Source organism: Amphiura filiformis, chromosome 7, assembly GCF_039555335.1.
Source record: "Amphiura filiformis chromosome 7, Afil_fr2py, whole genome shotgun sequence".
NCBI classification, from domain to species: Eukaryota; Metazoa; Echinodermata; class Ophiuroidea; order Amphilepidida; family Amphiuridae; genus Amphiura; species Amphiura filiformis.
Window position 1 is genome coordinate 67,149,235 of NC_092634.1, and position 17,584 is coordinate 67,166,818.

The window sequence follows — 17,584 nt, forward strand, 5'->3', positions numbered from 1 at the left end:
TCATCAACACTTTATCCAAACCCAATTTGAATCAAATCGAACAAGTAATACTTGCACAATTAAAAAAAGCTTTTTTTCTCAATAAGTCAAAAGTGGATGTAAGGGGTTTTGAAACAAAGCTCTTCATATGCTGAAGAAATCGATGACATATTTAATTGTCTTAAGGGGTGGTACAATCATTATGTGTACCCCTAGGGTGGTGAATTTCTTTTTTTTTTTTTGGGGGGGGGGAAAGATTTTTGACAGGCCAAAAGGGGAGGGCAAGCAATTTTGGCAGGTCGAAAGGGGAGGTCAAGCGATTTTTGGCAGGTCAAAAGGGCCAAGGGATAGGGTAAACGATTCTTGGCACAGATATTTTAGGCACCATTTCTATATTATGCCCTAAAAAGCCGTAGGAAAATATTAGAAACACGTTTTATGCAAAATTTCCTGCTCGCTGCGCTCGCATTATATGACAAGACAATTTAAGGTTTTAAATACGGTTCACAAAAACCTTGCTATGTAAAGGGAGGGGGGGGGGAGATGGGGTAAAGGTGTTTTGGCACATCAATAGGGGGAAAAGATTGTTTGGCATGGGGGCAAGTGATTTTTGGCAGACCACTTTGAGAATTCACCGCCCTGGGGGTAGAGTGGGGTAAGTTGAGCCACGTTTTACATTTACTTTCACTACGCTCAAATAAATAAAGCAGGACCCAAATGCAGTGTTAAAAATGAAACATACGTATGTTTACTTGGTTCACGGCTGTTTGATGTGACCATTTATTAGTTTTTCAAACAAAATATCATGTACAACCCAATTTTAAGCTTAAACAGCTAAAAGCGATATAATGCTAATGTATACAGATGCTTTCGAGTCATTTTCAACTTTACATTTCCTCTAGATAACAATTTATTCACTTTTGTAGCATTTTTAAAGCTTTTTGGATATGAAATGTATCTATTTATGACAATATTGGTGGCGCTATTTAGTTAATGAAAATTACTCTTCTAAGCTTTTATTCGAACAATTAATTTTATTTGTTGATGAAATATGCTTATAAAATTTCTTTGCTGCTTGTTTCACCTACCCATTGCAAATTAGGAAATATGATTTAGGATAAATAGCCGTAATAGCGCCATCTATAGTTTGCATTTAGTTAATAATGAACCCAATTCTACCTACATCAAACAACCGTGGGTTATGATACCACAAAATTATAATCAATATTTTGCACTTTCGCACAGTGAGACGCCAAAAATCATTTGCATATTGGCTCAACTTACCCCAACGGTGGGGTAAGTTGAGCCAGTCGTGGGGGCAAGTTGAGCCACCATAGAAATGCACTGTATATGCCATAGCTGTGAAATTCAATTTTGCCTTTTTTAAATTGTTGATTTCAGGTATTTATTTCGAAAAATAGTTTGATATAGAAGTAGTTTGATCTAAATATTGCATACAAGTAATTTGTGACAAGATTTTACGTTGAATAAAAAAATTGGGGAAATTTCTACAGGTTTTTCCTATGCTCAACTTGCCCCATGGCCTGCGGCTCAACTTACCCCATGTGCCCCTTTTTGTCAACAACCAAGCCTCCCACCTGAGTAAAATTTGTTACAGTTGTAGATAGTTTTCTAAAATAGTGTTCATATATCACATCCTCAATACCCAGAATGCTATCATTTTAGCCTTTTTCTTTCTGGGTGAAACATGAAAAAAATTGTTTTTTGCCAAAAGTTCAACAAAAGTTCGAAAAATTAACTTTCTAATGCAGCTTTCTTACCCTATGTGCAAGTGATTCCATATTACACTTGAGAAGCCTCTGTTATATCATATACAAATAAGTGGAACTGCAAAGTAAGATAAGTTTTTTATTTTCTTTCTAGAGGGGGTGGCTCAACTTAACCCCCTGGCTCAACTTACCCCACTCTCCCCTACACATAATTATTGATCAGCCCCTAAGAAACAATGATGAGTGAATTATTTATATATGGAAAAGTTTTCCTATGAAAGTCTTTAAATAAATTATACTCGACTCCAGTGTGTGCACGCTGTGTGTACAGAGGCGTTCGAGGTCAATGCACAATGCATACATTACCACACAGCACACTAAGCAGGGCTGTACGGAAGAGGGTATGGTTTTTCCTACTGTACGACGGCATTTTGTAACCAATCGGATTCCTTTTTAGAGAGAAGAATCTGGCAAAGTATTTCTAGGAAATATCGTGTGAGCCAAGTCAATCGGACTGACTATTATCAAGTGAGGGCCGTCTATAGCACGCTACTTTAATAACACGGGGTGCATGTCAGTGTATTTCGCAGTAAATTGAGTGAGATTTTGGGAATACCTTGCGGTGTTTAGTGCTCCTGTACGACGAGGTCTTTCATCAGATTTCCTTGAAAATCGGGGAAAGTAGAGTTTAATATATACATGAGACATTAAGAGTGAGCCAAAAAATAAAAGACTTTCCCTTTATAATAATTGAAGTTGAAAGTGAAAAAAGACCATTTTCTCCCATTGCTTAACTGTGGGACCCCTTTTATTTGAGCAAAAGAGACTACTATCAAGCACCATGCCTCATAGACATGATAGATGTTCATTAGCGCCAATGTGGGGGGGACAACCGGCCAAAATTGTTAGTAACTCAAGTAACCACCACGTAAAGTTACGTTTAGTATTGGGTATTCGTAACTTTACGAAGGGTCCCATGTGGAATTAGCGATTTTAGATTTGCCTCATTTGTTCAGGACATCTGACAGTGAAAACCAATATTTTGTGGAAAAGAAATACAAATCTTATGGAAAAGAACAAAAAATTGGTAATTTTGCCAAAATGTGGAGGGGACACGTTCCCCTTGTCAGGTGTTGACGCCCATGTAGCTGTATATGATTTAGTATCATAGTATACTATAATTTCATGTTAAACTTATTTTCAATATATTTAAAATGTACATTTTGATCATATTTTAAGAGTGATGTGGCTTTTTTTACATTTGTCAAGACAGTTTTAGGGGCTGTGCAATAATTATGAGCCCTGGGGGAGGGTAAAATAGCTTAAAATTGGGGGGCAAGAAATTTTTGGCGAGCCGAAAGGGAGGGGGGGCAAGCAATTTTGGCAAGCCGAGAGGGGGCAAGCGATTTTTGGCATGCATTCACGGGGCGCCTTTTAAAAAGGCTTAGGAAAACGGTAACGGAAATGCTTAAATATGCAAATTTTCCTGCTCGCTGCAATCGCAACATACATCCATTTAAAGTTTGGAATTTGGGATCCCAAAAATTTGGCATGTTTAAGGGAGGGGGGAAAAGAATTTTTGGCGGGCCGAGAGGGGGGGGGCAAGCGATTTTTGGCGGCCGAGAGGGGGGGCAAGCGATTTTTGGCAAGCCGTTCGGAAATTTTATACCCCTGGGGGACTGATAATTATTTTGGCAGTCATTGAAAATGGAAACATTTTTTTCATTAGAAAGGGACAAAAGAGACAAAATCAAGTGCAAGTCACTGTGCACTAAAAGAGCAGGGGTCCATTTCACTAAACTTTTAACTCTTCGTAACTCAAGTAACCATTCGTAAAGTTACGAATACCCAATATTTGACGTAACTTTACGTCCCTGTGGAATTAGCGATTTTCTTTGTTTTGCCTCATTTGTTCACGACATCTGACAGTGAAAACAAATATTTTGTGAAAAAGAAATACAAATCCTATTGAAACGTTACAATATTGAATATCAGGGCCTAGTGGCCAGTGGCGGCACCAGAATTTTTTTTTTTTTTTTGGGGGGGCTGGGGCAAAGTGAATTTCAGGGGGGATTGGCAAATTTACGTAAGTTTTGGGGGTTTACCTCAAAAGTGGGGGGGGGGGGGGCAAGAAAAATATTTGGGGCCAAATGCCCCATCCCCCTCCCCGCCTGTAGCGCCGCCACTGCTTCCCTGAAGTGAGTCAGCACCGATGGTTAGCACATTCTTTTTAAAGGAATTTTTATTTGAGTGATTAGTCGTGTTTTTTGAGCCGGCAACCAGGGGGATGACACTCACCTCATTTGCATGGCAAAATTACCCGTCTCCTCTGCAGCCAATTTGTTTTCGCTCCATCGAAATCAAGCTGGTCACGGAGGAGACTACCTTCCTTTGTGTTTGTTCATTTGTGTATGGAGAGCCTTTCTTGGAGTCCATGACTTAGGCTACTACGCTCTCAGCTAGAGTCCGACGCTGCATTGTACTAGAAATACCTTTTCTGTGAAATCGCTATAGAGCCAATCGGGAACACGTATTCAATTTATAAATATAGCATTAAATTAGTATCACATAGTGGCCTCCGTGCAGTGGAAAACCTTAATTCTTTCATCAAAAAGAAATGAAAATGACCAAAAAACCGGATCCACCTGTACGCCTATAAAATGGGCACAGAAATTTGTCTCAAATATGAATGAATTTTAAGAAACATACGGGATATGATGAACCAATGACCTGACGCCATGATAGCAGGATCTATTAGTTGTTTTATATACAATGCATATACCGTGTTGTCATAATACCAATATTTGGCATAATATATAACGACTAATATTTAGTATTGTAAATATGCAGTTCATATGCACAAACGAACACTGATCTTTATGATATTCAGGTTGTTGTACATCTCATATAACATGTCATATAGAGGTCATATGTGTTGACCTTCTCCTATTGTATTTGTTCATCTGTGTATGGAGAGGATTAGCGCCATTAAACGCCATTAAAACTCCATCAGTATTAGGGCGTAGTTCAGTGAACTCACCAGATTGCTATTCCAAGTACTTTGATAAATACAGATAATATGTATTGATGGGTCGAGGCGATTGCATTGAAAACCTAATACATTATTCATAACAGTTACGTAATCAATCGATAGTGCGGACACTTTTCATTTGCAAACCACCAAAATTCGTGATCTTTTAGCGTTGGAAAAGAAACCACGTGAATAGAGTGCCCTCTCAAGAATATCAACTCTCTGCGGCAACCCGACTATGATTTGGGGGCTGTATGTTTGTGAAAGGGGAAAAAAGCTGTTCTTTGCTCTTTTGTGGCCTTTGCTGCTGCATATTATTACTGTATAATTCATCTATAGTACGACAGAATCCAGGTAATAAATGTGCGGTAAACAAACGAATGCAGTGAATTCACTGACACTGCATTCATGATGCGTGCCATGAATGACTGAGCCCGGTGACGTGAGCCGAGGAAGCTTAAAAATGTTAATTTTAATTTTGGGAGTGTTCATGAATACTTTGGGGGGGGGGGGGGGTTGGAAAATATGGGAGGGACAAAAAAATGTTGGGTCCTTAAGGGCTGGGGTATGAGCGACCTTGAAGTTCCGGTATCTGGAGAGGGGAAGCAATGAGTTACCCCAAATCACAGCGGCAGGTAGTGACTGGGCGCCGAAAGTGCTAATATATATTTATTTTGGAAGGTTCGTGTTTGTTTTAAATTTTGGGGCGTTTTTCCAAAATTTGATATTTTTGGTCATATTTCAAAGCGACATGCCAAAGACAACTCTTTGGGCACATAGTTTGTTATTGTTATTGCAGTTCTTTTCCACATACCTACGTTAACATTCGATTGGGTGATTTACTAATATTATATATTTTATGACTGCAATTTGGCGTTTTCAATGCGTTTTACACGTATCATGAAATTAACGCAAATATCTAGTCACGCTGCTTTTAGAATTTTTACCTGATCGTCGGCTTTTGCAGGCAACAGAATGCAGATTGGCTCACGATAGATGTCGTATTCCTCTATGTGGTTCACTCATTGATAAAATGAGTTTGCATTCCTTGTAACAACACACACATTGCCGCCTGGAAACCGGGTCTGGTACTGATTTTGGGACAGCCAATAGACTTCAGCGCCAGTATCAAATCTCATAAAACCACACGACTGGCGACTATGTGTTTATGTTTCCGCATTAAAGCTTGTGTCTACATCTATTACTATACTTCTTTGGAAACGTTGACCTTTGACCATTCTTTGTATAACGCCCTGATATGACCTTGATATGTTCGCTTGATTGGGTACGTTATAGCATCCATTTAATTGAGGTGTTAGGACTTGGTCAGTATAATACTTGCAGGGATACAATAGTTTAACATGGTGTGTGAGCATGGTGAAAGACTCATTATTGATTAGGCGCGGACATATTAAAGGCACAGGTCCTTTGCGTGTATAGCAGAAAATTATAATAGAATGTGTGAATAGAATGTTTGGAATTTTGCAACTAAAATACTAACTGCATTCTGCATTAGGCCAAATAAAATAAAAAACATGTTTCACGTCCGGTTTTTGAAAAAAAGGAGGAAGAGGGGCTTTTTATTTTTATTTTTATCGCAAAATCGGTGTAAATACCCATAATTAGAGCTATTTTACTGTATACAATAATGCCTGGAAAGAGGAGGAGGCCTCTTTTTATTTGTGGTTCTGAGAGATAGGCCCCCTCTAACTATCACAAAACCTTATAAAAGTGTTTCTTGTATATTAGCAAGGCTATAGAAAGCACCTCTACTTCCTAGACATATTTTTTGAAAAGTTATAACTGAATTTCAAAAAATAAAAATAAAATTGAAGAAACCTCAAAAAAGGAAGCGGGAGGGGACGTGAAACATGTTTTATTTTTTATTTGGCCTTATGTATTTATTTATTTATTTAGGCCTATGCCTATTTATTTATTTACTGACTTATGTATTTATTTTATTTATTTGGTATATTAGTTAGTAGGCCTAGTTAGTAATATTCCATGATAGGCCTACGTCGGTTTATTATTGATTGTTGATAACTTGACAACTTGATTGATTGATCGATTGATAGTCATTTCACATTATATTCCTAGTTTATAGGCCAATTTGAATAACATCGTACATTAGATAAATAGACCTATCAGTATTGATTTATTCTATTCAGCAATATCAAGGATTACTATCAAACTTCTCATAGCTGATTGTCAGTTGGCTCAGTGGTAACGCAGTAGGTTTTACAACACCGAGGTCCCGGTTCGATTCCCACCTCTGCCTATTTTTTGCAAGGCTGAGAAAAAATGAAATTTCTGGACTGCAAACTTATTTGGCGCGCGATCTGAGCTGGTCCTTTTCTGGTGGCTGTGTCTGTTACAGGCACACTCCCTCTGCATCCAAACCAGGTTCACGCTCATTAGACCTCCCTTAACGCGGCTGTGTACTCTAGACGTGACTTGTTTCTTTCGCGAAATTGAGATATTTGGATATGTTTGTACTTCATATGTTTATTATAATTATAAATATAACATGTATAAGGAATGAAAATCCAGATTTGTAAACTCCAACTGCAATATTTTACGGATTTTATTTCACCATTCCACTCGTGTTTTAAATTTAAAAGGAAAGAAAATCTTTGTTGTACCAACAGGGTACACGCGCGCAACAACGCATTGCGTTGCGTATCGCGCAATTTGTTAACACACAGATACGCGACGCCTATCTGCATGTGCGGCGCATCTCATATGGAAACACCACGGAAGCACTGATTTCACAAAAACCTAGTGGTCAAATGGCTCCGTTTTAGCTGAGGCCATGCGTTTTAAACTGGGTACACCGATAGGGTGGAGCAGTACTTTTGTGAGAGATTTTTTGTGCTAATTCTTAGTATTTTTAAGTCAAGGGTGTCACCTACCTAGACAAATTACCTATCAATTTAAAGCTTTTGATGAGACCTTTGTATTGATACCATAACAATTTATGTAGCATAAACCATTCTGAAGTTATTTTGATTTTAATGAAAACATGACAGGGTGGAGCCGAGGATTGATATGGAGGATTGATATGTAAATTTAACTAAAAATTCCAAAAAAATGGGGGTATATTGATATATTTGCTTCTTTTAATTGGTTTTATGTTGTAAAGACTTAAGAACAATCATTTAGAAACTAAAAAAGGTTACTCTGTCTTTAAATTTAGTGAATTTCTAGTGCAAATCCCTTGATTACAGATAATGCCTTAAATTGCACTGTTTGTGTGTAAATCCCTATTCAGAATGCCTCAAATGTGTGTTTCAAATATGTTCACACACAGCGAAACCTGTAGCAGGTATCACAATAAAAGTAGGCCCCCCTATACATTTTTAAAGCTCTTGAGCCAAGGAACTCAAATATGATGTTCTTTTCAGCATAGGGTGTAATATGTAAAAAATATATATTACTGAAGATCAAACATTTTTTATGGAAAATGTTGCTATTCAAAGTCCACTACCTCCCTAACCAATCTTCCTATTGGGAAACTAATATCATTTTTGGATTCCCTGTTTAATTTCCTGTCAGGAAATGTATACTTTTCTTGTACTTATGGTAGGGTGGTCACATGAAAATTTCAAACCCACCCCTGGAATTACTTTTTCTGTCAGGATTGTTCCTGCTGCAAAATGATTTAAAAAAACCCTTGAATCAACTCAATCGGACAATCCGCTATGAAGATACAGCCTTTTTAAAGATTCAAAAATTGGCAATTTTACCCCATTTTTAGGAAAATCCTGATTTTGTCATAAATTTGCATATTCACGGAGCGATAATTGTGGGAATAAAGCCAAAGAAGGCACGAGATGTATTGTTTTTGTTTATTTAATGTTCATAAATGCAAATATTAAAAATCCAGGGTCATAATTGCTATATTTGCTTACAACATTTTTAAAATGGCTAAAATCACAAAAATAACTCTTTTGCCAGGACTTTTAAGGTAAATATATGTGATTTTCACCGTTGAGGGCGCTATTATGTGCCAATTTTGGCCTTCAAAGGCCTGTATTTCCTAAACTACACAACCAAATTGTCTGATTTTTGCACAGGATTTTGCTCTGAGGGTCTAGATTGTAAATATAGCATAATTGTACATATTTGGGAAAATATTTGATGACAAAAAATTATTCTGTGCGTAACTTTTTTATGTGTGACCGTACAAAAATGCTATATTCACCTTCATTACGAGCAGAATATTTTCTATCTAATTAGGTAGTCGGGTTTGCACCTATAAATAGGGAAATGTTGTATCTATGTATGTATCTATGTATGTATCTATGTATGCCTATAAAGGCTCCGTCAGTTTCGATCCAAATGTCGCCAAATTCATACGGGAGATTGATGAATATACGGGGACGTGTTTAAACTTTATTTGGTTGAAAACGGTCAAGAATTGGCTGCAAAAACAGTGAAAATATGGGTAAAAACGGGTTTTTTGTTATGAAAATCGGTTGTCAGCCTACACACACTGAAGCTGACCGGCAGCGGTCGGCGCCTCGTGCGAAATATGGACATGATATTGATAATACGGAAAGAAGGAAAAATAAAGGACAAAAAGGTACCGTGGACGGGTCACGGGATTATGATAACGGGTGAACACGTCGGCAGACACGATATGAGAGGACGTAATAAATACGGGAAAAATGATTCTACCTGTTCAGTAATTATTCCTGTTATGGTGAACGCTCCCATCTAGTTAGGAGACAAATTATATGGAATTCAAAATGCCCAAAAGTTTTCCAACTGCTGCATTTTCACCATACATTTGTGTATGTAGGCAGGGGTACACACAATAGCTAGCATTGTGGCCACCCTACTTATGGGGTTAGTTAACAAACAATTATATTTTTATCAAAAAGCGTGCATTTTCATAGAGAAAAAAAATTGGAAATTTTGGGTGCCGAAAAATCTACCAACTCAAAACACATGGCCCTGTTGTCCTCAGAGGGTCTTAGGCTATTTTCAAACGAACCTGACCGCTCCAGCCGAAAAAAAGTGAATGAGTTGGACAGGGAAAAAACCGCGAAGTACCAGACGCTCACTAACAAGAGATCTGATTGGTCCGAGCCTGGCAAGGTCGTAAGGCAGCCAATCAAGAAGGGGAATAGCCCCGCCGCAGTTACTACCTCACAAGGGTGACGTTACTGATATGGCTTGAGCTGGGGCAATTAATACAACCTGCCTTACTCCCCCCGAACATCGAGAAAAAACCCAGCCAAAACAAAACCAACAGGAAGACCCCATGGTGACAAAAACGCTTTTGAATAGACAAGCTATTAAAAACCGCACATAAAATGTGGGTTTGTTCAAGTTCTTTCCCCCGATTTAAATATCAAGTTATGAATGGATTTCGCTCAAACTTCTCAAGGAGCTGTGGATTTACCCGATGTTCACGTAATATAAGGTAGAGAAACGAAAACTGCCGCATTCTCCTGTGAGATTCAATGAAAGTGCAAAATGTGACCACTTTAAACTTCAACAGCCATTATTTCAATGTTCATTTTCTCGGTAAAGTGACGATTTAGGTACACGATAACTCAATAAATACAGCATCTATAGGTAAGCAAATATGATCATTGTAAAAAGCATGATCGACTCAAGAAACGGTTTTCTCATTTTTTTAATATTTTGGTCTATTTCCGATTTTAGGCATCATTTTGTGCAAATAGGCATTTGTGAATTTTAAAAAGTTCAATTTGATGCCTAATATGGTCAATATCTCAAAAATAAGAACAATATCAAAAAAAAAAAAAAACCGTTTTTGGAATGGAGCCTCAAGATTGAGCTAAAAACAAAATAAAATATTTTGGAAAGAGTGTTTTTTGTTATGATGTACCTAACAAATATTGCCCAAAACTCACTTTTTTGTGATTTTCTTCATAATTTTTGTTTTTACCCCAAATCTGTACTTATATTTAGATTTATTGATGTCTTGCCTTTTAAAAATGTATACTTTTATATGTCTTGCGCGAATAATTACAAAGTTATTGCACTTTTACTACATGCATTTCTGAGAGTACACAGCCTCCTTAAAAAGGTCCGTAACCTGATCGACATTTACATGTACTATGTAGATAATATTATTCTCATTACTATCCTGAAATTTGACACTAGTCCAAGTCAATGTATTTCCGGAGAATTCACGCTAAATAGTGGCTACCACTTCAGACTTCTGGGCAGGCAACCAGCTATGAATAAACACTCCTTTTTCTCCACTCACAATCATGACAATGAAACACTTGGATTCTTACAACATACTAGTCCGAGGTGGTCTGACGATAACACTCCAATCGCCATGCAAATTTGCAATCTACGTTTATAAGTGTAGTGGGCCAGTGGGACAATGGAACCGCTACGTGAAAGAGCTAACAACATACTTAACAAATTTCAGCATGGATTCAGACGAGGCCATTCCTGTGACTCATATCACAACTTAGACAAACTATGCATGACCTTTTCTTAAGTTGACAAACTCATTCAGACCGACATCTTTCAGATGAAACTATCAAAAGTTGTTGATCTATACTTCATGTGGGAAAAAAAGGATGTTAAATGACGAATTTTATCTAGTCCGAGATCTATACTAAAAAATTGGTCCCATTTGGATACAAACTTGTAATTTTTTGGCAACTTTTTTCCAATTTTTTAAAAATCAACCACAAATGATTGCAGTACTTCACTCTAGGTCAAGGGACTCTCAAAATCCGCGAAATATTTTTTTAAAAAACCGCAATTTTAAATTTTAAATTTTTTTTTAATGATGGTACATGTAGCACTTGATGTTAGGTCCAGGGACTCTCCAAATAAAATAAAATTGCGTATTCTTAGCAGCCCTAATTTAGCCACTGGCCCTGGCCAGTAGTTTTCTCATAGGGCCAGGAGGTTTTCTGTCTGGGTGTGGGTGGGCCAGTAGGGATTTTGGCATAAGTATGAATTTATTATGTTGCATTTACAAAACAACAAATCCTGGCCCGTGGATTTGCCCTTTGGCCTGCTGATTATTATTATTGCTCCTTATGTCTACTCCTGACGTACCAGGGGGAGATTTGGAGTCTGTTAATATTAATTTTATTTTACGGCATACACAGGATGTGACAAGATTTTCATTATGCTCATTATTATCATTATTTGACAAATTTACTTATTGCACTTTAATACTTCTTATCGTTTCAGATTATATTATGTGTGTATCCCTCTCCTGTGTGATGACTTGACCACACCAGTAGTACCAAGACACTAAAAGACGAGACTTCAAAAGAAGAAACATGGAATAATTATATTGTTTGTCTGTAAAGCTACAAAAAGAAGTCAATCGTATGTGTTGAAAAGCTACATTGTGTGTAGAGGTACTCCGCAATAACATGGAAAAAGACTAAAACTTTGAAAGAAGACACTAGTAAAAACATGACATTTGATTATCACATGGAACAATTGTGTAGTTTGTTTATAAAGCTGCATAAGAAAAGGTTCATCGGGCTTCCCAGGAGATCTGGTGTCTGTTCAGTTGATGCAGAGTCTAGATAAGAGGTGTAACAGTACAATGGAAAAGGACTCGCTGCATGTGATGGAAGAGAAGTTTGCTGTTGAGAAGAATTGCAGTGTGTAATGCTGTGAGTCTCAAGGTGCTTGTAATGTGGAAGCAGCGGAAAGATCTAACCAAAGAACATGATGACAAGTATGTTAGTACCATGGAAGATGACTCTTCCCATGTGGTGAAAGAGAAGTCTGTTGATGGTAAATCTCTAGGTGCATGTAATATGGAAGCAGATCAGCAGAAAGATCTAAACAAGGAACAAGATGAGCGTCGCTCTGAGTCAGATGGTAGTATGAATAATAACAAAGTCGCAGATGAAAATGATTCCAAAAACATTTTGGATGCTGCTAGTAGCAGCATGGGTTGCCTTGATGATGGACTCGTAGATATACCGATAAACAAATCAGGAATGGAAGGAGAGACCTTATGTAATCTCCCAGTTCATGAAAAGCAAAGTGAGAGCAGTCTGCATGATGATAAGGAAGTTCTGTGCTTGATAAAGTCAAGTCAAATCAGTAAAAACAATCGGACAGTTAAAGCAGCTCATCATGATGTTCCCGAAGAAGTTCATTGTGCAGTTTCTGATTCTGATGCACTTTTGCAAAAATTACCCAAAGGACATTCCAAAGAAAACCCAGATTTAGCAGCTGAAGAAAGTTTGAAAGAACAAAATAAAGCAACTGTGGTAAAAACACATGAGCATGGATTGGAAGCTGGTGTCCAGAAAAGTGTGATAAACATTTACATAACATGGACAGATAATGAAACCGGAGACAACACTGCATTGAAATGGAGTCATCAAAGCTGTGATGTATGTTGCTGTAACTTCACAGCATGGAAAGAGCATGTTGTGAAGGAACATGGAGCATTAGAAGAAAAATCTTCAAGGAAGTTGCGGATACCAAAAAAAGTAGTAAAAACTGGCCCCCTGATATAGATTCGTCGCTTCTAAATATATCTGTACCAGCACTTGTAAGTTTAAATTCAAGAAGCAGAGAAAACTTATATAGTGAAAATGAAGAGAAGTCGTCACAAAGCAAGCGAGATAAGCGTCCAGAAATGTCAGTATCGAGCCTACATAACAAGGAAACTTGGGTACCACACAGAAGAAAACTTGGTAGACCTAAGAAACGTGTCATCAAAGAAGAAATGCCAAGTGATACACTACCGTTGCCGATCAAACGAAAACGAGGTCGGCCTAAAAAGATAGAATACAAAGATTATGATGATGTTAATGTTAATCCAGAGTATGTACCTGAAGGACAAAGACATATTCCTCCAAAGAAACCAATTCATTATAAGCCTGCTAAAGTGTACGCATGTAGTCAAGAAAATTGTGGTATAATGTTCAACAAGTGGAAAGAATGCAAAGCCCATGAAAGAAACGTTCATGGCAATGAAATGTTTAGGTGCAATATTCAGGGGTGCAGAAAGATGTTTAAAACTACTTACTGGAGAGACCAACATCAAAGCACACATGAAGCGCAAATAAAAAGACGCAAAGAAGGATACAAGTGCGGGTATGAGGGGTGCGAAAGAACGTTCATAACACAGAACAAAATGCATCGACATCAGAGGACACACACTGCTGAAAAGGCAATTCATTATTGTCCGATTTGTTCAATGAAGTTCATCAGCCGAAAGCGTGTTAACAAACACATAAAGACCCATAATGAAAGGACCCACCTCTGTGATGAGTGTGATAAAGCTTTCAAAACTCAGAAGGCGTTGGATAGACACAAGCGCCTCCACACAGGGCAAGGGTTATTGGTTTGCCAATTCTGTGGTAAGAAAGTGAGTGGAAAATGTAGTCTGGATCGCCACGAAAGACTTCATACAGGGGAGAAACCGTATAAGTGTGAATTTTGTGACAAAGGATTTGTTTCTAGCGGTTCGTTACAGAGACACAAACAAGAGCACACTGGTTACCAGTTTGTTTGCGCACAATGTGGACATAAGTTTAGATGTAAAAGCAATCTTCTTGAGCATGAAAGAAGTCATACCGGTGCTACACCGTACCATTGTAAACAATGCGGAAAATATTTTCGCTGGGCCGGTAACTTACGGATGCACAAACAAAGGCTACATTCCGATAAAAGCTTCATATGCAAGGTTTGTAGCAAGGCATTTTCCACAGCTCAAAATCTTGCGAATCACAAAGTTGTCCACACAGGGGAACGTAATTATGAGTGCAAATACTGTCACAAACGATTTGGCACTAGCTGTACTAGATCACGACATGTCAGACAGGTTCATTTGGGTATGAAACGAGGTCATCAAGGGAAAGGAAAAAAAGTTGGAGATGAGGTCAAGAGGTCACAGCAGGTGAAACAAAATAGAGAAAATCCTAAAAATGTGGTAACTAGTACCGATATGAAAGCCGAAAGTGAGCCACATGGGAGCAGTGGTCGTAGAGTGCAGGTTCCAGAGACATTTGTAGGGGGATTACCTCTTATGATGGTACCACTCAGACCTGATCACAGCAGACATACTGGCACGCAACCTCATCATCAGGCACATGGAGATCCAAGTCGATCAGATTTTTACTCAATGGTAGATTCATTTATTCAGTTTTCTAAAGAACACTAAACTCGGATGTCAGGAATATAATATAACCAAGAACTGATAAGGCAGAGTAAAAAATAAAACCTGTTTCTCATCCTCTCCCACTTCCTTTTTTGAGGCCGCTTCAAATTTCTTATTATATTTTAAAATTCATTTATAACTTTTGAAGAGATGTCTAGGAAGTTGAGATGCTTTCTACAGCCTAAGGTACTGTTTTTATATACATGTACAGGGGGCTTACCTACCAGAACAGTAGAATAAAGGAGGTCTCCTTATTCAGGCATTTTTCTAAACATTAAATACAGGGCCAAATAGGTAACTTTTCGATAAAAAATAAAAAGCTCCTCCTCCGTCTGAAAACCGGGACAAGAAACATGGTTTTATTTTTACTCAGCTTAAGGGCTGGGGTATGAACGTTTGGACAGTATTTATTCTGGGACATTAGAGCACATCAGACATATCAATTGCATTCTGAATACGAAGAATGTCATTCTGATATCAAATAATTTTGATTTTTGAAATTAGCAATTTAATACACATTTTATGGCAAATCATTAAAATTGATATTTAACAGTACTTGAAGTAAACTTTATAAATCTGATGATTTATACTTAAAGTGTATGTAGGTGGGATGAAAAGCCGACGATCAATTGAAAATTTTGATCTTTCTTATTGAAGATATGGATTTTTTTTTCCCAAAACACCAACAAAAATTAGGTCTTTTTGGGAAAAAATCCATATCTTCAATATGAAAGGTCAAAATTTTCAATTGACCGTCGGCTTTTTCCTCCTGCTACATACACTTTAAGAATATATCATTAGATTTATATAATTTACCGAGGACTGTTATATATCAAAATTTGAAAAATATCAAATTTTTATAATTTGTCATAAAATTTGTATGATATTGTGATTTTTTAAAAATGAAAATTATTTGATATCAGAAAGACATGCTTCAGATTCAGAATGCAATTCGATAGGTCTGAGGTGCTCTCATGTCCCACAAAAAATACTGTTAAAACGTTAATAAACGCTCATTTTGGATCCCTTAATCCAAGCTAAGGCGAACGGATTTGTACTCATTTAAATATGTAATTATTCAGTTTTGTCTTGTGAAAGCTAGCAAGACTGACTTTGTTATTGGGCTTACTCAGATACCAAAAAACCCAAATTTTCATTATACATATACCGCATATAGAGTACGGTAATAATGTTAATATTTAAGGTCAGCAACTATTTTAAACTCTTGCGATTTCAATTGGTAGTTCACAGCATCTTCAGAATGGTAGTGAGCTTTGGCAATGTTTGCATTGATCAATTCATAGCGAGTGTGTAGAAGAATTCAAATATCACAGATATTCTTTTGAAGGTCCTGTGGTTCTTGAGTTTAGTGGGCTGAAACAACTCTTTTGTAAAACGTACGTAACTCATTTTAAACAACAATAAATCAAGCAAGTTTTCAAAGTATATGATTTGTAGAATAAACTACTGCTGATGCATGTATTCATGAAGTGGCTATCTATCAACTGTATTAATGAAGTAGCTATAGCCATCTACTGCTGATACAAGTATTGATGAAGTACTGGTAGCTATTGTTATCTATTGCTGAATCTGATATGTACTGATGAAGTAGCTAGTTATCCTACTGCTGATACATGTACTGATGAAGGAGCTATCTATCCACTGCTGATGTATTGATGAAGGAACTACCTATCTACTGCTGGTTCATGTATTCATGAAGTAGCTATCAACTGCTGATACATCATACATGTATATTGATGAAGGAGCTAGCTATCTACTGCTGATAAAGGTACTAATGAAGTACTGGTAGCTATCTATCTACATGTATTAACGGCTGATACATGTATTAAAGGGCATATCTATTGCAAAAACAAGTTAACTCCATTCGAAGAGAATAAGTATTACATTACAAGTTGACACTCAAGTCACTCATTGCAATTTTAATGCGTATTTCTTGACATGCTTTTACAGTTTGTAGATTTCATAGAATGCCAGAACAAAATAAAATAAATAAAATAATCATGATTTATTGGTAACGTTTATTGTTATGTCTTAAAATGAGTGGTGCTGATTGTCAAGAAGAGAGTTTATCAGATATAGGCTAAAAAATGCTCCATATTGAAACATGATAATCCTAATTATTGTGCTACCCTTAACAAGTCAGTTACTTTGTTGACATCCCTGAGCAAGTTTTGGTACTTTATTGTCTGTGAATTTGTTTAGTCTTGGCTACAATCGGCAAAAAAAACACGTTGGTACAAGTTGTTCAACAATTCTAATCCTGTCCAGGCTGGACTATTTTTCCCTCCTTAAAATAGTATATCCCAGAAAGACATTGCCCGTCTTAAAGTCCCATTCAGAAGAAAACAGCAGTATTGACGAAGTAGATACCTATCTACTGCTGATAGAAGTAGAAGCAGTGGCGTAGCTGCAGGGGGGCAATTGCCTATTTTGGCCCCTGCCCCCTAGTGCAAGGAAAAAAGGAGGGAGAAAGAGGAAAAGAGAGAGGGGGGGGGGGGGAGAAGAGGGGCTGAGAGATGGAGAATCCATACGATATGCAATACCATACGACTATTATCAATAATCCCAGCTACGCCGCTGAGTGGAAGCCCCATTCAAATACAATTTACTGTCAGGTTATAAATTACAGATTCATGTAAAATGCCTTAGTTATTTTGTCTTAAAAATACACGGCTT

At 37.4% G+C, this 17,584-nt stretch overlaps 1 protein-coding gene across 1 annotated transcript; it reads left to right on the plus strand.

The window, feature by feature from the left end:
* The first annotated feature begins 4,985 nt into the window (after positions 1–4,985).
* LOC140157515 (uncharacterized) lies at positions 4,986–15,259 on the plus strand. The gene is made up of 2 exons (XM_072180740.1): positions 4,986–5,094; positions 11,941–15,259. The coding sequence occupies exon 2, from the start codon at positions 13,136–13,138 to the stop codon at positions 14,888–14,890; it is 1,755 nt and encodes a 584-aa protein (XP_072036841.1). The 5' UTR covers positions 4,986–5,094; positions 11,941–13,135; the 3' UTR covers positions 14,891–15,259.
* Positions 15,260–17,584: the final 2,325 nt, after the last annotated feature.